At 50.7% G+C, this 23,757-nt stretch overlaps 1 protein-coding gene across 10 annotated transcripts in view; it reads right to left on the bottom strand.

The window, feature by feature from the left end:
• SNX29 (sorting nexin 29) overlaps positions 1 to 23,757 on the bottom strand; it is a 587,227-nt gene that overhangs the window by 62,750 nt on the left and 500,720 nt on the right. For 9 of the 10 annotated variants that reach the window (XM_055561377.1, XM_055561372.1, XM_055561370.1 and 6 more), the window contains one exon: positions 4,960 to 5,099. In XM_055561377.1, coding sequence (XP_055417352.1) covers positions 4,960 to 5,099 — 140 coding nt within the window. Of the gene's footprint in view, positions 1 to 1,912; positions 4,271 to 4,959; positions 5,100 to 23,757 lie in introns of those variants that run through there. The other variant, XM_055561371.1, reaches the window with a different exon arrangement.

Genomic DNA, 23,757 nt, shown 5'->3' with positions numbered 1-23,757 from the left:
CTGGGAGATTTGGGCCAGTCCCCAAAAGCAGTGTGGACCCAGGGTCCTGGGAAGGAACCACGTGGCTCCTGTGAGTGGCCCCTGGCAGAGCGGCATGTCCTCTGGGCTCCGCGTGATCCTGGAGGCGCCCAGGCTGAAACATCTCAACCCTGAGCCAAACCTCCCGCTCGCGGGGAGAACGTGGCAGCTCCTATTTCAGCAAAAAATATGTTTAACAGCTTTGAGAATAAATGTGGCAGCAGATGGGGGCAGGGAGTGGGGAAAACATGGACCGTGTTTTCTGCCGAGAATCCGGTGGGGAGGGTGTGCTGTGCCCTACATTACTCCTGCTCCCACCCCCGGAACTCTTCCTCTCCTCCACGGAGCGGCAGAACACGGTGCATTTCCCAAGGCTGAAGTATTCTGCAGAAAAACATCTTAATAACACACTATACAACAGCACCGCAAATCACTGAAGTCTTCATGGAGCTGCGGTCCAGTTCTGCAGAACGACTTCTTGGAATCCACGATCCTGCCCCCTTCGTTAATGCACCTTCCAAGGAGCACGCGACATTTCCCAAAGTAACTGCTCACATCTGCCACGTGTCACGTCCTGGGGTCTGCCTGTCCCTCCAAAGAGCCAGGAGGATGCAAACAACATGGGGTCCCCCAAAGGAAGAGGGCATTAGGGTGTGTTGTCTACTCGCTGGTTTTGGGGGCAGGCTCAAATCTCCACGTGGGCCAGGCACACACAAGGGTTCAAAATGGAAAAGAAACGGCCCACTTCCTACTGTCCTACTTTCTAATTCCGACTGCTGCTGGCATTAGCCAGGAAGTCAATGGGAGGCAGAGAGATCTGGAGAAAAAAGAATTCAACCTGCTGATTCCTCAGCTCTCAGACGTGTGCAGATGGCAGAATCCTTGGAAGTCATGCTGCCCCTTGCAGAACACAGTGAAATACTGACACGTTAAATAGGAAAGACGAAGCGGAAAAGTGTGTGTAAAAGCAGGTGCCATGGAACACTGGATGCCGGCCCTGCACAGCCCTGAACGTTTGAAGGATTTCAGTGAAGAAAAATGAGCAAACTCTACCTGCCAGGTTTAATCCCCTGCCTCCCTTCACCCTCCCGCCCCTCATGGGAAAGGGACCATCTTGACGGATGCTCAGCAGTGGAAGAGCTCATGGAACACACTTCGGAGCACAGAGGGCGAGCAACGCACCGTGGGCGCCTCACAGCCAGAGCCTACACGGCTGAGCAGCGGGTCAGAGCCAGCACCGCAAACCCGGGTGTCTCCCGGGCCAGGCAGGTAATACGAGTGACTTAGCAGTGGGTAAAACAACAGCCAAACGCTAACAGCAAATGGCAGGGAAGTCGGCTCAGTGTCCAGGGATGAGGGGGGATCGGCGGGGACAGGGCAGCACTGTGTGCTTCAGCCAGGTGTGGTCCAGTGGGAATACAGTCTCTCTGGGAGATGGTGAAGGCCAGGGAAGCCTGGCGTGCTGCAGTCCATGGGGTCACAGTCGGACGTGACTGAGAGTGAACCACCACCACCACCAGGGGTAAAGAATCCGCCTTCCAATGCATGGGTTTGATCCCTGATCAGGGAACTAAGATCCCATGTACCAAGGGGCAACTAAGCCCATGCACCGTAACTACATGCTGCAAGTAGAGAAGCCCGCACGCTGCAACAAAGACCCAGTACAGCCAATAAATAAATAAAATGAAATAAAAAAGGAAAGACCCAAGGAAATCTGTCAAGATTCTAAGAATAATCATGCTTTGGAAGGGAGGGTTATTTCCTTAGTTGAGATAGACGCTTTTTAACTGGGAGTCTCTCAGAGTGAGCTTCTGAGCTGAGATAGCAGGTCTGCTGTTTTCTAGAAGGATGCAGAGACAGGACATGACTACATGGAGGTGACTGGCAAGGACAGACCAGGGCGAGGCTCGCCTTCTGTCACCCCCTCATGAAATGATCTGCAAGTTCCAACCTGTAGCACCATCTGACTTCAAAAAGACAGAGGAGGAGAGGGCAGCGAGCAGTGGAACTGCAAGGAAAGCTGTTTGATATCAACTGGATTTGAGACCAAGGTTGAGTCCAGAGTCTCGTGTCAATATTGTGTCATTTGCCACAGTCTCTTTTGTATGTTTTAAGGCCCATGCAATGGAACCCCATGTTCTCCATGCTAATTGGCCACTGAGCTTTATTTCTCAGCTGTGATCGATGGCAGCCAGCGTGGCTGCACGACACGCCAAGATGCTCCTGTGTTACCAGGCAGTTGTCACAATTCCACAGGCTGGAGTTGGGTGCATGCCCACCAGAACTGCCTGGACCACCCACCCCAGCAGTGGGGGCACCAGCTCACCCCTATGAGGCAGCCTATTCTCACACTTGAGGTGGGCAGCCTTTTGTAACATCTGGGTCTTAGGACCATGTCTTGGACTCCATTTTCACCAGGAAATCTGATCCAAACACACATGACTCAGTCAGAAGTTGATTTCCAGTACTCATCACAGGCCAGGGAGCTGCCTTTAAAAGAAGGGGGGCTTCCCTGATGGTCCAGTGGCTAAGACTCTGTGCTTCCAAAGCAGGGGGCCTGGGTTCCATTCCTGGTCAGGGAACTGGATCCCACACAGCACAACCAAGAGATCCCACATTCTGCAACTGAGAACCAGCATAGCCAAGTACATACAATACGCAATGTTTAAAAAGAAAAGAAGGGGACCTCCTCTCATGAACTATAGTGGTGTTTTCAAAACAAAATCAAGCCCCAAGCGGCACAAATAATCGAATGAAAGAAAAATACCATATGGGGTATTCTATTTGGAGGGGTGGAGGGGGAGACATCTTTTTTATCAGAGATAGCAGAGAACAACTGAATCTTCTCATAAAGGTCCTAAAACAATTAGAAGGATGCGAGTAAGCGGATTTGGCTTCAGTTTCAAAGCCTGGAGCAGGTTCAGTTCAGTTCAGTCGCTTAGTTGTGTCCGACTCTATGACCCCATGGAAGGCCGCACGCCAGGCTTCCCTGTCCATCACCAACTCCCGGAGCTTACTCAAACTCATTTCCATTGAGTCGGTGATGCCATGAAACCATCTCATCCTCTGTTGTCCCCTTCTCCTCCCGCCTTCAATCTTTCCCAGCATCAGGGTCTTTTCCAATGAGTCAGCTCTTCACATCAGGTGGCCAAAGTATTGGAGTTTCAGCTTAAGGATCAGTCCTTCCAGTGAATATTCAGGACTGATTTCCTTTAGGATGGACTGATTGGATCTCCTTGCAGTCCAAGGGACTCTCAAGAGTCTTCTCCAACACCACAGTTCAAAAGCATCAATTCTTCGGCACTCAGCTTTCTTTATAGTCCAACTCTCACATTCATACTTGACTACTGGAAAAACCATAGCTTTGACTAGACGGGCCTTTGTTGGCAAAGTAGTGTCTCTGCTTTTTAATATGCTGTCTAGGTTGGTCATAACTTTTCTTCCAAGGAGCAAGCATCTTTTAATTTCATGGAGCAGGTAAGTCCTGCCAATGTCTGTCTGGTTGGAAATTCAACTTGGAAATTCCAGAAAGTGTGAAGCCAAAGATACTCCCCACACACAGAAGCAGAAATAAGCCCCATTTTGAGTTATAGCATCACTGTTAAGACAAAACAGATCCACGAACCCTCAGCACACCCATTTTGAAGAGCTCCAGGGAAACTCTTGCATTATCAGCAAACCAGTCTTTATCAAATGACAAGTCCCAACCTACTTTCAGAGGCCCATGGGTTTGCTATATGGATCCTTAGGTCTATTGTTTCCACTACAATGATAACATTTTAGAAATCATATACAGTTGACCCTTGAACAACATGGGTTTGAGCTGAGCGGGTCCACTTATATACAGATATTTTTAAATAGACAGAAATATTTTTGAAGATTTGCAATGATTTAAAAACTCTCAGATAAACTGCATAGTCTAGAAATACTAAAAAATTAAGAAAAAGTTAGGAATATCATAAATGTATAAAATAAATGTAGACACCCAAAAATATGTTTCATCTGTTTATGTCATAGGTAAGGTCAACAGTAGGTTATAAGCAGCTAGGTTTGGAGGGAGTGAAAAGTTATACACAGATTTTCAACTGGGAGGGAGGTTGGTGCTTCTTACCTCCGTGTGATTCAAGGGTGGAGTATAATTATATTCTCTAGCATCTGAAGACTCAATAAAAACTAAGGGCAGCTTCATCATTTGGGTTCCCTGAATCCAAGCATGCAGATGTCTTGATATGATGAGAGATGGATGAGGACTCTGGGGAATAATCAGTGATAAGGCCGTGATACCAGTGAGGCCCACTGGCCCCAAAGTGTGACTCAAACAGATGTTCTCCAGCAACGTGACCCTAGGAAAGTTGGGTCAGGGGGAGGAGGGGTCAGCACGTGGATCACCGGCAAGGTATGTGGCAAGCTTGGGAGAAGCCAAGTTTCTTCTGCATATCACTGTGAGCAAAGACTTGGTTTCATAAAAAGCAGTGGCCACTGTGTTAATCGATGATTCTGAATTGTGTAATGTTCTAAGTGTCTAATATGTAAACATCTTTTTTGCTTTTACTTTTATACGACCTGTAAGAACAAGGTCTATATACCTAGTTTTAAGTTGGCTTATACTTAAGTCATACAAATATGAAAGTAATTTAAGTCGGCACCAGTGGGAGTCTTTGGAGAAGTTTCCTTGGGTTCACTGCCGATATGCTAAGAAAGCCTGAGAGAGACTACTTTAACTCCGGGACACCTGTAGGCTGCAATCCTTCCTGCAATCAAAATGTACCAAAGGACGAAACTGCAGAGTTCTGAATTTTGGGGAGCCTTGAATCAACAATGCTGACTTGCGAGCTCGCCCCCTCGGGTCTCCTGGAGTGTCCAGGACACAGACAGGTGCCGCAGTGTAACCTCAGAGGAGAAGGCAGGCCGCACTGGGCGGAGCACGTGACCGGTACTCACACGAAGAAGGGCATCAGCTGGGTCAGGGTCTCCTTCTGGGGGCTGGCAGTAAACTCAGGGACTGCCTGGATGACTTTGTTCATGACGCTGCGCAGGTAGGTCTGCAGCTGCTTCCTGCGTTCCTCCACAAACTTGGCGTCCTGGGAAGACAGACAGACAGACAGACAGGCGTCCTCAGGTATGCTTTCTGCTTTCCTCAACCACCCGGAGAACACGCGACCAACAATCTTCTTTACCCAGAGCGAGTGCAAGTGTGTCTCAGGCTTTACACGTGTGACCACACTTAGCAACAGGGGAGATGCTCGTGATACTACTACTGTTGTGTGTGTGTGTGTGTGTTAGTCACTCAGCCGTGTCTGACTCTTTGCAACCCCATGGACTGTAATCCCCCAGGCTCCTCTGTCCATGGGATTCTCCAGGCAAGAATACTGGAGTGGGTTGCCATGCCCTTCTCCAGGGGATCTTCCCAACCCAAGGATCAAACCCCAGGTCTCTTGCATTGCAGGCAGATTCTTTATCATCTGAGCCACGAGGGAAGCCCCACTATTACTGCTAAGTGGGGGCAATGCAGGTTCATGAAATTTCCTACATTGTATTCCCAGGAACGAATGAAATCTCAGCACCTGCAACGTGCCAAGCATGGCGCTGGGATCTGGGACAGACCATGAACACAAAGGGTCCCTGCGATGGCCCTGGTGGAGGAGATAAATGAACCCAGTGACCACACAGGTCAGCACACAGTGTCATTCATCACATGAAGTGTGCCTCCCTCCAGAGAGGGTGCTTAATTTTGCCTTCACGGGAATTTTCTGAATTTGGAATCAGTCACCACTATTTAAGAAGGATTTCATTAATAAACAAATTCCACCCTTTCTGAGAAACCAGGAGACGTAGTGACACGGCCCCACTCCCAGGGCCACTCCGGGGGTGGGGGTCTGCTCGGTGTGGCCCCGAGGCAGGCCCAGGGCCCCAGGTCCACGCTCAGAATCCTCCTGGCTCACACCCCCACGTCTGCCTGGCCCTTGTAGGCAGGGCTGGCTTCCAGGCGTGCCCCAGGGTGAGAACTTGGACCCGTGTGGTGACATGCTGTCCCCATGTTAAAAATCTGAATAATTTTGGCATGGGGGCCCTACATCTGCCTGTTGTCATGGGCCCCACAGATCCCAGAGCCCCACCTGCTCATATGCCTCTGAACTGGCCGGGGGGCGCGGGGGAGAGGGGGCTGGCTTGGAACAATGAAATCGGGCCCGCGTTGGGGGTGGGGGACATCCTTCTTTGAGGAAGTGATGCTTCTTCCAGACTGGAGGCTGAGTGGGGCGAACAGGGCACGGCAGAGCAAGGGGATGGGAGGAACAGGGTTACTTATCCTCACAGGGACATGAGACGCACTCTCTGATAAGTCTCACATGACAAATGAGGGAACAGTGGCCCAGAGCGAGGCTGGGTTGCTCGCCCACGAGGCCCCACACTGAAAGCAGGACACTCATCACCCCCCTCGCCAACTGCCCCAGCCAGCCTGGGGCTCTGGAAATCTGCAGAAGGTGCCCACATGCTCAGAGACACCTGAGGACAAGCCCTGTCCCCACAAGGCCCTGCCAGGAACCCAAGCACAGCCGGGAGATTCTTAAGTGCTGCCAGGCTTAGCAAATAAAAAGACAGGATGCCCAGTGAAATCTGAATTTCAGATAAACAATGAATTTTTCAGTATTCATAACTCCATATTCAATAATTCATGACTCAATAATTTTTCGGTATTCAAGTATGGCTATACAATAAAACCTTTCCATATAATATTTGGGACTCACTCAGACTTGGAAATTATTCACTGTTTATCTGAAATTCAGATTTTACGGGGTGCCCTGAGTTTCATCTGCAGCCCTCCTCTGGATGCCAGAGGGGAGGAAAGAACACAGAGCATCTGTTGCCCCCTGGGGGCCGCTTCAAGGTCACAGCAAGGTCTCTTCTCCCAGAGCCACCCTCTGATGTAGTGCCTCAGCGGGATGTTTCTCCAGGGGAAATGGCGCTCCAACACTGTGGCTGGCCGTCCAACTTGATCGCCAGCGCGGTCCCACATTGGGGCTGGAATCTCATGCAGTGTGGGCAGGAGGCATCGGGCCAGGAGAACCGTGGGTCCTCGCCCCAAGCTCAGCCACTCGGGCTCTGCTCACCCGTCTGATGCCTGGGTCTGCTCCGCGGTCTCCAAGTTTCAACCCATCATAAGCAATTAGATCCTCCTCCTTGGGAAGGTGATTAATATGCCAGGTTAATGCTGAACGGAGCCACTCAGGCCTGGTTTGTAATCTGCGCAAGAAACCCTCAAGGACGGCTTGAAAGACTTTGCGGCAGGAAGGCAAGAAAGGGGCTCAGCAGTCCCGGAAGAACTCATGGGGATTCCTCCTTTTTCAGAGGAAGGATGCTCAGAACACTCTGAGCACCAAGGAGGGTGGGGATGGCTCCCCGTGCGGATTGTGGGGCTGTGCTGGGCTATACGGTCCTGGGAGGGGAGGACAGGAGGACCCTCAAATGAAGGTCAGAGGATCCCACCCAGGAGTCGAATCTGCCTGTTTTCACTAGGGCTTCTGTTGGCCCAGGTCCCAGGCCAACAGGGGCTTGGCAGAAAGGTTACCACCTGGAGGAATCCCACATCCTTGCCACACACTGAATCCTCGAGCTCGCCAGTCCCAGGAAACCCCAGCCAGCTTCTAATAAAACCCTACATGGTAGCAATCTGAGTCTGACAGCTGAGCAATTTCTACTGAGCTGTTCAGAACAAGAGATGGGTATTTGTGGAGTCTTCATGCCTGCTCTGCGCTCAGCGCTTTCCCAGAGCCGCATATTTCCAGCACAGTGGAGGCTCGGGAAGGGTAGGGAAATTGTCCGAGGTCTCAGGACCTGGAGGCAGCTCAGCAGGGTCCCAGGTCATCAGGCGATGAGCAAGGGAGAGCTGCCTTCAATTCTGAAGACGCTCTTCAATTTACAGAAGAAAAATCTATGGGTCCTTTAAACCCCAAGGCGTCTCCCAGTCAAGACGCATTTCACACTTGCACCTGCCCGTCGGCTGCAGAAGGAAGCCGGTCACACCGGAATGAAGGGGATAGGGCTAGGATGGTGCGGGCTGTCCTCAGACCACGAGCCTCTGCCTGGACACACTGTCCTCAGATCTCAATCTCATTCTGGGGGTCTGGACGCCTTGAGTGGCCACACCGACTCAGCAGGATGCAGTGAGGCTGCAAAGATCTCAGAATACCTCAGTCTTTCCCGGGACTGTCATTTCGTTTTTCACTATGAAAGTTCCAAATTATGGCAGAAAGTAGAGCGCATGGTATAATAAACCCTCATGACCCTTTATCTAATAAAGTCTTAACCCTTTCCCATATTTCATCATTTTCACCTTTTTGCTAAGCTGTCTTAAATTATAGCTATCATGATGTTTTATCCCTAAACACTCCAGGGTGCATTTCTAAAACACTAAGAACATTTTCCGATTGTACCACAATACTGCGGTCACCTCTAATAAGATGAATGATAATGTGTTGGTGTTACCTCATACCCAGTGTGTATTCGAACGTCTGAATTTTCAAATGTGCCTACTGCTTATGGAATTTTTTTTTTAAGGGTATAGTCCATCCTAGAACAAAGCTGGCAATTCTCCAGCAGGTTGAATGCAGTCTGGTTCAGATCAGATTCCCCCTCGGGATTAGTGAAGTTCTGACCAAAAGTCCTGTGGCCACAGGACTGGAAAAGGTCAGTTTTCATTCCAATCCCAAAGAAAAGGAATGCCAAAGAATGTTCAAAGTACTGCACAATTGCACTCATCTCACACGCTAGCAAAGTAATGCTCAAAATAGTTCATGAACTGTGAACTTCCAAATGTTCAAGGTGGATTTAGAAAAGGCAGAGGAACCAGAGATCAAATTGCTAATATCCGCTGGATCATCGAAAAAGCAAGAGAGTTCCAGAAAAACATCTACTTCTGCTTTATTGACTATGCCAAAGCCCTTAACTGTGTGGATCACAACAAACTGTGGAAAATTCTTCAAGAGATGGGAATACCAGACCACGTGATCTGCCTCCTGAGAAATCTGAATGCAGGTCAAGAAGCAACAGTTAGAAATGGACATGGAACAACAGACTGGTTCCAAATTGGGAAAGGGAGTTTGTCAAGGCTGTATACTGTCACCCTGCTGATTTAACTTATATGCACAGTACACCATGCAAAACGCTGGGATGGATGAAGCACAAGATGGAATCAAGATTGCCAGGAGAAATATCAATAACTGCAGATATGCAGATGACACCACCCTGGTGGCAGAAAGTGAAGAAGAACTGAAGAGCCTCTTGATGAAAGTGAAAGAGGAGAGTGAAAAAGCTGATTTAAACAACATTCAGGAAACTAAGATCATGGCATCTGGTCCCATCACTTCATGGTAAACAGACAGGGAAACAGTGACAGACTTTATTTTTGGGGGCTCCAAAATCACTATACATGGTGACTGCAGCCATGAAATTAAAAGACGCTTACTCCTTGGAAGAAAAGTTATGACCAACCTAGATAGCATATTGAAAAGCAGAGACACTACTTTGCCAACAAAAGTCCGTCTAGTCAAGGCTATGGTTTTTCCAGTAGTCATATATGGATGTGAGAGTTGGACTATAAAGAAAGCTGAGCGCCGAAGAATTGATGCTTTTGAACTGTGGTGTTGGAGAAGACTCTTGAGAATCCCTTGGACTGCAAGGAGATCCAACCAGTCCATCCTAAAGGTATTCAGTCCTGAATATTCACTGGAAGGACTGATCCTTAAGCTGAAACTCCAATACTTTGGCCACCTGATGTGAAGAACTGACTCATGTGAAAAGACCCAGATACTGGTAAAGATTGAAGGCAGGAGAAGAAGGGGACAACAGAGGATGAGATGGTTGGATGACATCACCGACTCAATGGACATGAGTTTGAGTAAGCTCCGGGAGTTGGTGATGGACAGGGAGGCCTGGCGTGCTGCAGTCCATGCGGTCACAAAGAGTCGGACACGACTGAGCGACTGAACTGAACTGACCAAAGGTGCAGATGGTGGTGCCTTTTCACCGCAAGCTGCTAGTGGGCTTGTGTGGCCTAAAAACACGAAAACCAGGGTGTAGGGGCTTCCCAGGTGGCGCAGTGGTAAAGAATCCACCTGCCAATGCAGGAGACACAGAAACACTGGTTTGATCCCTGGGTTGGGATGATCTCCTGGAGAAGGAAACAGCAACCCACTCCGGTATTCTTGCCTAGAGAGTCCCATGGACAGAGGAGCCTGGAGGGCTACAGTTCATGGGGTCACAAAGAGTCAGACATAACTGAGCACAGACAGAGGGAGCTGCATCCCGTGCAGGTTCCTGGCCTCTCCTGAGAAGTGGCCCTCGACAGCTGAAGCACAGGGCCACCGTCCCAGCCAGCCTCTGTGGGGACCCAACTCTGTGCCACATGGGATTGCCCAAGACACCACAGACCCATCCAAGATCCACCCAGCGAGACGATCACATTCCAGGTGATCACATTCCAGGTGACCTTCCAGAACAGCTTGCACTGCCACTGGCCAGCTCTACTGTGCGGCGGCTAAACCACTTAGAGCTGCGGTTCCTCATCTGCAAAGTGGGGTAAGGGTGGAGTCTGTGTCATTTGGGATAGCTTAAGCTAAGCGCCTGGTGACCAGCATCGTCTGCCAGGCTCTGCGATGGATGCTGATGTCTCTGGATGTTCAGCCAGGATGCCTTTCCTCAGGGAATGTCTCTGGGCACGGGGCGGGGAGGGCAAGTGCTGGGAGGCCGCCTTCCAGAGGTGAGCAGGGGAGCGCGAGGGAAGTTCAGGTGAGAAACAGACAGGGTTTCACTTGAGGAGCAGACTCCTAAAGGGGCTCTTCAGCATCTCTTGCAGGAGAGAAACCCATCGGGGGTCTAGTTGGGAGCCCTCAGTGGAGAAGGGCATGCCAGGCGGAGGGAACAGCAATGTGGAGACTGTAGGCAGAAGGAGTGCGGTTTATGGGAGTGGCACAGGCAGGCCGGAGGGGCTGGGCTGAGGTGGCTCCCAGGAGCCGAGGCTGGAGCAGCAGGGGTTGGATCGCACACAGCCTCAGGGATAGTGAAAGAGGCTGGGATGGAGGTGGGATGCAGGAAGTGCATTTAGAAAGACTGTTGGTGGCCAATGGGCTGTAGGCAGCCTGACGCAAAGAGACGCCTGTGAACTCTGCCCCCTTACCCAGGGTGCACATCTCAGCCCTCAGCATGGCTCGCATGAACCTTCTCGACATGGCCCAGCTTGCCCTGCCAACCTCCCTTCACGTTACCCTACCCCCAACCCCATCAGTACACACCCCACATCCAGGCGATCACAGCAGCTCTGTAAACACTTGCTGTAAGAATGTACAAACGTGGGGGGGTGGATTTAGGGACAACAAGACAAGCCACCAGAGAGAATGAGCCCAGACAAGAGACGACAAGCCCCCTAGTGGGGAGAGACATGGAGAGAAGTGGCTGCAGGCCGGCTCCCTGGTCCCCAACTCCCCCTAGGCAGGGAGTGAGGGGCAGACAAGGAGAGAGCAAAAATGGGGAGCCGGTCTTTCGGGGACCCCGTTTGTCAGCTGGCCCCCGGGGAAGAGACTGGCGTCCACATAGGGCCTGCCCCGCTGGATAGGGGCCAGCACTTAAAGGGCCACGGATCATGGTTGTGCTCCTGGGGCTGCCGCCAACACGCAGCATCAGCAGCAGTGGGCTGGACGGCAGCCCAGCTCACGGAATGTGCCAGGCGCCTCTGGTGGCCGCTTAATGAGTCCTCGCTGCCCATGGCCCTGCAGTCATCTTGCCTGGCCCTCTTATCGTAATACTATTGTCAGTTATGGTTGAGGACTAAGAATAGCAAAGGCAGTTAGTCCTCACGGTAAAAAAGAATACTCAGGACTATTTTAATGGGGGTATTTTTTTTTTCTCCCTCTTGAAAAGGTTAATTTTATTTTGAGCTTCAAGAAGATAAAGACGCCATCAAATGAAGAAGAGCTATTTTTAAAACAATGGAAGGATGTGAACAAGACAACGAGCTACCATTCCTGGAACCAGACCCCCAGCCCCCTGTATTTTGCAGCCTATTCTTTCCTAGGTCCTTCCTTAAAACAGCGCCTCCTCAACCACACCCCGTCTCTCCAAGAGGACCGTCCCCACCCGCCTGCACTTCCAGAGTGCCTCTTCATTCCCATTTAAGTATATCGCAGTGATTTATTCGATATATAGGTCTTGTCCATCAAGGGCATCAGGCCCTGTCGAGAGAGGCCATGGCAAGTCAGCTGATCTGACAGTGCCTCACTGGCTAGAGAATCCCCGAACAATTCTAGAACTAGTTTCCCAAGGAGCCCAGCATCAGTGAATGACTTCAAGTTCTATTTTAGAGCCGACAACCCAGGTGGGACATGCTGATGGGCTGGTGTCATTCATTCATTTACTCGATGATCCGGCCACAAATTAGTTCACTCATTCATGCAACAGATAGCCTGCTGTGAGACAGGTGCTACAGGGGAAGGAAATAAATCAGTCTCGAATCTTGCCTTCACAAAGCTTACAGTCGATGGAAAAGACAGACTAACTGATCATTACAAAAAGTGCGATGAGGCCAGGAACACACAGGATAAAGGTGCGCACAAAGTCTGCTGTGGGGAGGGGGGAGTGTGTGTGGGGAGCACACAGTGGGGTAGGCAGGCCTTTCCCAGGATTTATAATAGTTACAGTAGCATCAGCAGCAACAGGAAGAGGAGGTGTTACTATTAACGTTTACTGAACATTCTGAGTGCGTGCATGCATGCTCAGCCATGTCCGACTCTTTGCGACCTCATGGGCTGTAGCCCACCGGGCTTCTCTGTCCATGGAATTCTCCAGGCCAGAATACTAGAGTGAGTTGCCATTTCCTTCTTCAGGGGCTCTTCCCGATCCAGCGATTGAACTCAGGTCTCCTGCACTGGCAGGTGGACTCCTTACCATTAGCACCACCTGGGAAGACTGAGTACATTAAATGCTTTATTGGATTCGCACAGACCCACTGGGATAGATACATTTTAGTATCCCCATGTCAGAGAGAGAAGCTGACATTCAGAGAGGTGGGGGCGAGGGGCAGTGTCCAGACACGTGACTGCTGAGGGGTGGAGACAGGACTCGGCCCGGGAAGCAGAGATCCGCGCTACTCTAAGATAGAGGCAGAAAAGGGTGTTCTGCTCTGAGAACCACCTGGAGTCCAAAGACCACAGCCGGAGGGCTGTTCTGGGGAGACCATCACACACTTGCTAATGGGAAACCGAGGCGAGAAAGGGCCTGTCGCTGTTGCTTTAAACACACTGGACGGGGACTTCTGAGAGCAATGAAGCCCGGGCAGGAAGGACCCTTGTAGCGGCTTTGCAAACATCACTGAGCCCCTTCCATCAGCATCTCATTGGGTGTTTTTAGCAAGACCACACAAAATATCTTCACTTGCCTAACTCGGAAATAATAAAATCGCAACTTAAAAAAGGAAGCTCTCCTAATCTGTACACCATGAGTGGGTCCCCAGAGGTCAGGACAGAGGTGCTGATGTTCATTCACATCTGGGCCAAACAGGTAGGTGTGGCCTGGCTGTTTAAATGAGTCTGGTTTCCCAAGCTTTCTTCCAGGTAATCATCAGCTGGATGACTACCTGGAAAATCACCAGGCTTCCCTGGTAGCTCAGCTGGTAAGAGAACTTGCCTGTCATGCAAGAGATCCGGGTTCGATAATTGGGTTGGAAAGATCCCCTGGAGAAGGAAATGGCAACGCACTCCAGTATTCTGCCTGGAGAATTCCATAAACAGAAGAGCCTGGAGTGCTGCGGTCCATTGGGGTTGCAAAGAGTGGGACACGGCTGAGTGACAAACCACTTTCACTTTCATCAGCTGGAAGGACCAGATGTGAATGAAGCGGGGAGGAGGAGGCCTTTATTTAGAGTAGTTTGGTGGAGAGGGGAGGGCGGCGAGGGGTGAAAAAGGCCCACGTGTCTCTAAGGCATCCTTGCTGAGAATTTCAGGTTCCAAGCCTTGACAGACACCCAGTAATTTAGAGACCAGAGCTACTGGCCCATCTGCAGGGCCAGGGGAGCACAGTCCTGTTAGTTGAATTACTTTACCCCCAGTGACTCAGCCTGGCCACCATTTACCAAGTAGCCTGGTGATGGGCTGGGATGAACAGAGACAGACAGGAAACAGGCATAGCCCCGTGGGGGTCAGCGTCTCCCGGTCGGAACATTTACTGAGTCCCGGGATGTTACAGCTTTCCACCCAAGCAAACATTGACTTGAAGCCTTCCCTGCCAAGCCCAGTTAGTCCGTGTGAAAAACACCTAGTTCTTGGCCTAAAGGCATGAACGGCCTCTCACTCATCCATACACTCGAGCATCCACCAAGTGGCAGAGTGGAGGGTCCTCCACTCGCCCATCCACACCTGCCCTGGATGCCTGCCTCATTCTGGGGCCCGTGATGAGCAGGGGCTGGAGAAGGTGAACGGGACGGCTGCCCTCATGGAGGTCGCCATCAAGATCCCCTCCCTTCCAACACCGTTCGGCCAGTGTTCTGTGTGCTGAGCATTACGTGGAGTGTCCCCCTGAATTACCTCAACAGACCCCTGCGACAGCTCTATGGACTAGATACTAATATTCCCATTTTGCAGATGAAAAAACTGAGGCTCCCAGAAATTAAGGACCTCCCCTAAAATGACCCAGCTAGGGAGGAACAGAGCTGGGATTGTGGGGCCATGTCTGTCTGGGATTGTGGGGCCCTGTGCTGGGGGCCCCTGAGATGAGATGACAAGTCCTGGTTTCAGTAGACACCACCAGGAGGTCAGGGCCAACACTGGCAGAGCAGGAGGAGAGCTCCTGGAGTGGGGGTGGCATGCCCTCTGAGCTGGGCTGCTGGGAATTGGCAGGCACTTCCAGCCTGCGTCTGCGGTGGGGGGCCGGGTGGGTAGGATTTCGGCAGATGGGGAGGAAAGGAATCCGGATGGAGTGCCTGAGGGGGGTCGGGTGACATCCTCTTGGTGGGGGTGGGGTGTGTGTGGACTGAAGCAGTCAGGCTTTGGAGAGAGGCCAATGGTAAGGCGTGAAGTCAGTGCAGAGGGTCTGGGGGAGACTGAGTGCATGCACTAGGGGTTCAGGAGGCCCAGAAGTCGAGACTCGGGGGAGGAACAGAAAGGAGTTGATGAGGACTTCCCTGGCAGTCCAGTGGTTAAGACTTCGCTTTCGCCCTCCAATGCGGGGGGTGCGGGTTTAATCCCTAGTAGAGGAGCTAAGAAGCCTGGACTGTAAAGCCAGCTCGTCTGTCTCTATCAGTGGCACAGGCTAACACTCCCTTGGGAAGGCAAGGGGCTACTGAAAACAGAACTGCCTCCCTCGCCATATAAAAATAAAATAAAATAAATAAATAAAATAATTAAAAATATTTATTTTTAAAATATTTAAAAAAATATTTCCTATTTCTTGTGGAAATAGGAGTTTCCACAAGACACACAGCAAGATACGTGACTCTGCCGGCAGCCCTGAGGATCTGAGGGCTTCCGGCTGAGACTCGGCCTGTGGTGGGAAAAGAAAGGGCAGGTTCGAGAAGACACCACAGACCCCAAAGTCCTTCCCACACCTTCCTCATGAAAAACACCAGGGGGCTTAGGGCTTGCACCAAATCTAAGGCTGAACTTCCTACTGATCCAGGAGACACTCCTCCTCTTGTCCAGAAAGCTCCCAGTGAGGCTACGGACAAGCCTCATGGCTCACAACACCTCACTCAGAAATGGGGGAAACAGATCAGACCCCCAGGGCTGGGCAGCTCAAGGAGGGAGTACAACGTGGAGGAGTTTGAAGAGCGTAACAAGGCACTCGAGTGATGTCAGTGAACTAGGCTAAATGTCAGAAGAGAAGGCGGATCCCGACCCCCACCCGCAATGAAGGGAGCTCCACCCCACACCTGGACTGCAAACACAAGAAACAAAGCAAATCTCTATTTCACAAAAGGAGCAGAACCCCCACCCCCACCTGCAGGGCTCCAGGTACATTTACATTTTCCTCCCATGCACTTCCCATAATGATCATCATAGTAATTACTGTAATGCCATTTATTGCCAAGCTTCTGTGTGCTGAGCATTACGTGGAGTGTCCCCCTGAATTACCTCAACAGACCCCTGCGACAGCTCTATGGACTAGATACTAATGTTCCCATTTTGCAGATGAAGAAACCGAGGCTCCCAGAAATTAAGGACCTCCCCTAAAGTGACCCAGCTAGGGAGGAACAGAGCTGGGATTGTGGGGCCATGTCTGTCTGAGTTCAACTCATAACTGCGATGCTGTCCTGGCTCTTAGGGTCAACATATTCATACACAGCAGGATTTCAACAGCTTCGCTAAACACAGGAATGAAAAAACAGAGTAGCCCTGCAGTTCCCATGGGGTGAACCAGATACCAGAGCTCTAAAAACTCCCCTTGTGGCACAGCACTATGCATTGTGGCTGGATAAGTCTCATCCTTCTATCATTGGAACCTGCCCGTCGGTGGGAGACGGATTACGGACAGTAGCTTTAGAGTGGCCTCTGCAGCTCAAGAAGCCCTGGATACGGGGACCTGTCCGCCCACAGGCGGGAAACAGCCTGCAACGTCTCTTTCCCCCTCTGTGACGCTGGCACAGGCTGGGTCCCAGACAGGACATGACAAATGATCTCCTAGCAGTAGAACGGAAGGCTCTGTCGCAGTCAAAGCCCATTTTTCTCTGTTATTGACTTTGCAGCCAAGGCAACCTGCAGGCTGGACAGCTGAGGTGGGGATGGGGGAAAGGCTGGTTCATGCATTCACTGGGAAAAACTCAAGAGTGGGGGGAATAAAAGACCGTATCCACATGCAAGTGTCTCTTCCAGAGCTGTGAGCTCCAGTGCGGGAGGGGCCAGTGGGTAACACGGGCAACCACAGGTGCCAGAGGGGACAAGGTAATTGTTTAATCCCAGTAATTGTTGCCTTGTGGGGAAGTGGGTCCACTGTTGCCAGATCACCTAGATTTTTTTTCAAGTGAAATCCTAGATTTTTAAATATTGAAAATCATAAAAGATTTAAAGTCCAGGTGGATCAAACAAAACAGAAGACAGGCCACAATGTCAGATGTCTGATCTAATGAGATGCTCCGTAACTTAGAATGCTTTCCACAAATTTATGGAAGGAAGACCTAGGACCTGGGATTATTTAGGAAAGCAGCATGGTGTGTCCACAAGGATCACTCAGAGCTGAGCTCAGCCCCAGCTACGGCTTAGCTGGGCGACCCCTGAGCAAGTTATCTCCACCTCTCTGGACCTCAATTTCTCCACTCGTGCAGCACAGCCCAGGTGGCTCACTGGGTAAAGAATTCACCTGCCAATGCAGGAGACATTAAGAAATGTGGGTTTGATCCCTGGGTGGGAAAGATCCCCTGGAGGAGGGCATGGCAACACGCTCCTGTATTCTGGCCTGGAGAATCCTGTGAATAGAGGAGCCTGGTGGGCTACAGTTCATGGGGTTGCAAAAAGTCAGACATGACTGAAGTGACTTAGCACACACGACCTAGAGGATTATTATGTGATCAAATGAGACAATGTATGCAAAACAAAAACCGCAGCTGTTCTCAACCCATGGTAGACACTCAATACAGAGACATTTCCTTTTTCGAAGCAGTCACAATTCAGGTCCGTCAGCCATATTCTTTAGGCTGGCAAATTAATTTGGTCAAATTAAATATAGTGTACTACATGACCCATTGTACTATAAATCAACTATACTTCAATAAAATTGAAAAAATAAATAGAAGATATACAGACGCTTTACCATCTGAGCCACCAGGGAAGTCCTATAGTTCACTACACAGCCCTGCAATTCCACCCTGAGTACCTATCCTGAGAAATTCTCACACAGGATCCTGAGGGTCACGTACAAGGAGACCAATGGCTATGCTGTTTTGAGTGGGGAACAGTCAGGAGCCACTGGGAGGCATTCCGGAGTAAAGGACAAGTGAAATGTGGTGGTTGTGTCCTCCCCAAAATACACTGAATAGTCACAGAAGCAAAGGACAGGCTGACGCGGCCACATGAACAGAGCTGAACAGGAGGCTGAGTCAAAAAAGTTAAAGGATGGAGGCTAGGACTATGCCATGTACGTAAATTAAAAACATGACTAGTGCAACATATTCTAGAAGGAAACACAAATTTCCAGCTCTGAGCCAAACACAATGGCACAGCTATTTGTGGCAATGAGAAGAGCTGATGGGAGAAGGGATGGTGAACTTGAGGCTTCAGAGTGAACACTGAGATCCGTGCGTCAGGAGCTGGGCGACAGCATGAACTCGCTGTTTTGTCTGGGAGGTCCAAAGAGGAAAATCAGAGAGGAGAGATGCATTTCCTCATTCTGCACCTGTTTAATGCCAGGACCTCCATCCATCAGATCCAAAGACCCTTGTGGGATCCTGGGTTCCTACGTGTCCTGCCCTGAAAAACTCCAACAGTTTCAGAGGCTGAGACCAGAAGTTCAGAGTGCCTGCATGTATTTTATGTCCCAGTCTTCCCTGAGGGCTCCGTGGGGTCTCACTCCCCTCCCTCTCAACCCCTCTATGCAACTGTTTTGCCTGTGGGGGCCCCAGACAGCACAGCGATTGCTGGGCAGACAGATGGCACCCACAGCCACTTCCCCGCAATGCCCTGGGCCACTTCACAGCCCACTGCAAGTGTGATGCTCACACAGGGTCTGCTTTAGAGAAAGTTTAATGGCAGCAACAGCAGCGTCGTGTGGAGCCGTCTCTGACTGTCTTAATTGTAGTCTCTACGACCAGTGTAAATCCTTAACTGCTGATGCCACAGCCTGAAATGGCTGTTTGAGCAGAGAGAAGCATAACGGAGCCAAAACCATGCCAGGCAGTGCGTGTCGAATGCCAGGACTTGAGCGGACACGGTTATGAGTGTTATTTCTGACCCCAACATTTCACCGATGAGGCTCAAAAACGTAAGTGCTGGGCCCAGGATCACACAGCTAAGAAGCAGTAGGGTCAGGACAGCAACTGACTAGAGGGCCGGTCTTCCTCTCGCTGGGCCCAGACATCACGCCCCCAGGGAGGCCCCTCCGGGGGAGACATGGCTGGGAGGAACAAGCAGGCTTCAAAGCCAAGGAAGAGAAGGTGGCAAGGCGGCTGTGTCCCTCTCGAGAGTTGGCAGACAGATGCCAACACCCCGGCCCCGACCACCGGCAGGGACCAGGGGCGCACGCTCCACCCTCTAGGGCCCAGGCCTGATGCGCAGGACCCAAGGGCGACAGCGACATCGGAGAAGCAGGATGCTCGGCATGCCGCTGCGAGGGGACTTTGGGGGCCTGCAGGGCCGCTCCTCAGCTTTCAGGGGAAGCAGCCAACCTGGGCTGTTAGGGGAAATCCCTCAGCTCTCATATCAGCTGGCAGCTAATTCACGTGCTTGACTATGATGGTGCAGACAAAATCAAATACATCCACAGGCCATCCAGAAGCCAGAGGAAAAAAATCACCAGGTCATCAAACACAGATCTCCGCAAAATCAGTCCCCCCAAGCTATGTTACTGGTGGGGCCGGGGGCGGAGTATGGATCCATGCTTCTGGGGGCCAAGCGCCTTTCCAGAGAAACAACCCAGACACCCCAGGAAGGGGTGGAGCCCAGCTCCAGAGCAGGGCTGGGGCTACGCTACACACGATGGCCTGCTCTGGACTCCTTCCCTTGATTACCCTGCTAGCGACCGAATGCCCAGCACACCCGCCCTGGGGCTAGACATTCAGAATAACAGGATTTTTCTTAACTCTCAAAACACACTACTCAGGGAGGTGATGGTATCTCCAATTTATAGGAAAGGAATGGAGACTCACAGACATGAATTACTTTGCCTGTGGTCATAACAGAATGATCAGAGAAAGAATTTTTTTAATTAATTGATTATTTTTAGCTGCAATGGGTCTTCATTGCTGCAAGCGGGCTTTTCTCTAGTTGCAGTGAGTGGGGACAACTCTCTAGTTGTGGTGCGAGGGCTTCCCATTGTGGTGGCTTCTCTTGTTGCAGAGCATGGGCTCTAAGGTGCATGGACTTAGTTGCCTTGGGACATGTGGGATCTTCCAGGACCAGGGATCGAACTTGTGTCCCCTGCATTGGCAGGCGGATTCTTAACCAATGGACTACCAGGGAAGTCCCAGAGATAGAATTTGAACTCAGGTCCAGCGAACCTCCAGGGACTCTGTTGTCTTACACTGTTCTTTGTCTACACAGGGGCAGGTTACAAAAAATCCATTCGATTCAGAAACTCTGACTGACCTCTACCACGTGCCTGCTGCAACACTGGAGGGATGAGGAGGAAGAGGTCAGGGCCAGGCCATCTGAGTTTAAGGCAAACTGAAACTGTTTTATCTACAATGTTTCTGACACCAATCCTGTGGAGGTTTTTCTTTCACACCAACAACCAATTCTCAAAAGTTTTGGACACCGGCTTAGTGTCCAACAACTCAACTCAATTCTGACGCTAACTACCTGAGATTACCATCAGACCTCACAGATCAAGGGCTCAGTCCCACGACACTGCCCCTGCTTCAGAGTCCAAGTCCAAGTCCAAGCTAATGGTTAAGTGTTAGTTGCTCAGTCGTGCCCAACTCTTTGCGACCCCATGGACTGCAGCCCACCAGGCTTCTCTGTCCATGACATTTTCCAGGCAAAGATACTGGAATGGGTTGCCATTTCCTGACCAACTGGCTATAAATCGGTGGTTCCCATGACACCCTTGACTGGTTTGATAATTTGCTAGAATGGCTCACAGAACTCAGAAAAAGAGCTTACATACTGTTACCAGTTTATCACAAAGGATACAACTCAAGAACAGCCGAATGGAATAGACGCAGAGGACGAGGTCCTGGTGAGGGGACGAGGCTTCCCTGCCCTCTCTGGGTGCACCACCCTCCCAGCCCCTCAAGTGCAAAAACGACAGTCGCTCAGTCGTGCCCGACTCTTCGGAGCCTGTGGACTGTAGCCCGCCAGGCTCCTCTGTCCTTGGGATTTCCCAGACAAGAATACTGGAGTGGGGTGCCGTTCCCTTCTCCAGGGGATCTTCCCGACCCAGGGGTTGTATCTGGTTCTCCTGCATGGTAGGCAGATTCTTTACTGTCTGAGCCACCAAGGAAGCCCCTCAGCACCTCAAAATGTGTGCCAATTCAGAAGCTCTCCAAACTTCAGGCTTGAGGATTTCTATGGAGATTCCACTAAACAGCAGTGATTGAGTAAACGATCGGCCACTGGTGATAACTCAATCTGTGGCCCTTCTCCCTCCCCAGAAGCTAAAGGTTCCAACCTACTAATCACGCCATGGTCCTTCTGGGTACCACCCCCCATCCTCAAACTACCTAAGGACTCCAGCCGCTGGTCATTTCATTACCATACAAAAACCCACTCTTACCGAGCCAGAATTTCTAAGGGTTTTAGAAGCTCTTGTGTCAGACCCAATATTGTCACAAAAGCTGCTCCTTTCACCTCACTCAGGAGATTACAAGGGGTTTGTGAGTTTTCTGCCAGGAACCAGGGACGGAGCAAATATGTATTCCTTATTATATCACAGTATCATAAAACCAAACAGATGAGATGACGTTGGGAGGATAAAGGGATTATTTTAAATTTACTTGGGAATTTTATTTACACTGGACAAGGTCTCTGGAGTTTCCTCTTCTGAAGTACACTGCTTATTTAATTTATATGCAGAGTACATCATGAGAAACACTGGGCTGGAAGAAGCACAAGCTGGAATCAAGATTGGTGCGAGAAATATCAATAACCTCAGATATGCAGATGACACCACCCTTATGGCAGAAAGGGAAGAGGAACTAAAAAGCCTCCTGAGGAAAGTGAAAAAGGAGAGTGAAAAAGTTGGCTTAAAGCTCAACATTCAGAAAACGAAGATCATGGCATCCGGTCCCATCACTTCATGGGAAATAGATGGGGAAACAGTGTCAGACTTTATTTTTTGGGGCTCCAAAATCACTTCAGATGGTGATTGCAGCCATGAAATTAAAAGACGCTTACTCCTTGGAAGGAAAGTTATGACCAACCTAGATAGCATATTCAAAAGGAGACATATTACTTTGCCAACAAAGGTCTGTCTAGTCAAGGCTATGGTTTTTCCAGTGGTCATGTATGGATGCGAGAGTTGGACTGTGAAGAAAGCTGAGTGCCTTAGAATTGATGCTTTTGAACTGTGGTGCTGGAGAAGACTCTTGCGGGTACCTTGGACTGCAAGGAGATCCAACTAGTCCATTCTGAAGGAGACCAGTCCTGGGTATTCATTGGAAGGACTGATGCTGAAGCTGAAACTCCAATACTTTGGCCACCTCATGCAAAGAGCTGACTCACTGGAAAAGACCTTGATGCTGGGAGGGATTGTGAGCAGAAGGAGAAGGGGATGACAGAGGATGAGATGGTCGGATGGCATCACCAACTCGATGCACATGAGTTTGGGTGAACTCTGGGAGTTGGTGATGGACAGGGAGGCCTGGTGTGCTGCAGTTCATGGGGTCAGAAAGGGTCGGACGCGACTAAGCGACTGAACTGAACGAACTGAAAAATAAAGTCAGAATCAAATAAGGAACTGCAAGTCAAGTCATGCCCCGACTCGGGGTCTTAGTTTCTGTGTCTGTAAAATGCGAGTGGGTGCTGCCATCGTGCCCTGACTCAACCAACATGACCTGCGAGGCGCGGGGCCGGGAGTTGGGATCCAGGGGTGACTAAGGCCACAGCACAGACAGTCGGCGCTCACAAAACATCCCCAGGATCCACATTTCTCAGCCACCTCTGCAGGGAGGCGGGCCCAGGACAAGGCCTGGCCAACAGGCAGTGGGAGAGAGTGGTCCCTGCCAGCTCCGGGCGGGGGTGGCTCAGGGCTGGTGTGTCTCCCCCGTGCCTCTCTGCAGGGAGAGCTGCAGTGACCTGGGGACCATTCCTTTCCCCTCCTCCTTTTTTCTCTTGAACACTCCTTCAAGATGTGCTCTGTCCTTCTCCCTTCCAGCCTCAGATGACCTGCTCATGACAGAACAGCTGTGGCCTACCCTACCCCACAGATGGGGGCCACTGAAGCACAGACCTGCCTGGCACCCAAGATTTAATCCAGGCTCCTCGACTCAGAGCCCCTGGGAACCAAAGGGCCTTCTGAAGACTCGTGGAGTTCGGGGGTCTTCAAAGGAGGTTCCTGCAGGGTTCCCCGGAAGTGTCTCGAGTCGGGGCTGCACCTGGGGAATGAAGGGAGGCTCTGATTCAACAAGCAGCACCCCCTCCATCTGTTGAGGGTGATGTGGATGGTGATGCTGGGGATAACAAGAGCGGCCATGGACTGAGAGCGCACTCCCTGCGGGGCTCAAGGTTGAACAGTTTTCATATATTACTGGGTCTGATCTTCATACTCTGGGTGGGGGGCACTCCTGACCACAAATATCAGATACTAAGACCAACAAGGGGGACATCCCTGGTGGTCTAGTGGTTAAGACTCAGCGCTTCCACTGTAGGGGATAGGGGTTTAAATGCAGGTCAGGCAACTAAGATCTCACGTGACCTGTGGTCTGGTCAAATAAAATAAATAAAGAAGTGATGTAAAAAAGTGGCTTAGGATTTTAGAGCTAAGGAGACATGATGAAAGGAGAAACTGATTCTGCCAGGAGTCAAGGTGCTCATGCTGCGTCGCTGAGTCGTGTCCGATTCTCTGTGACCCTGTGGACTGTAGCCCTCTGCCCTCTCCCCTCCCTACCCC

The sequence above is a fragment of the Bubalus kerabau genome, chromosome 23 (assembly GCF_029407905.1).
Source record: "Bubalus kerabau isolate K-KA32 ecotype Philippines breed swamp buffalo chromosome 23, PCC_UOA_SB_1v2, whole genome shotgun sequence".
Classification (NCBI taxonomy): domain Eukaryota; kingdom Metazoa; phylum Chordata; class Mammalia; order Artiodactyla; family Bovidae; genus Bubalus; species Bubalus kerabau.
This window is presented reverse-complemented; position numbering and strand designations above follow the sequence as displayed.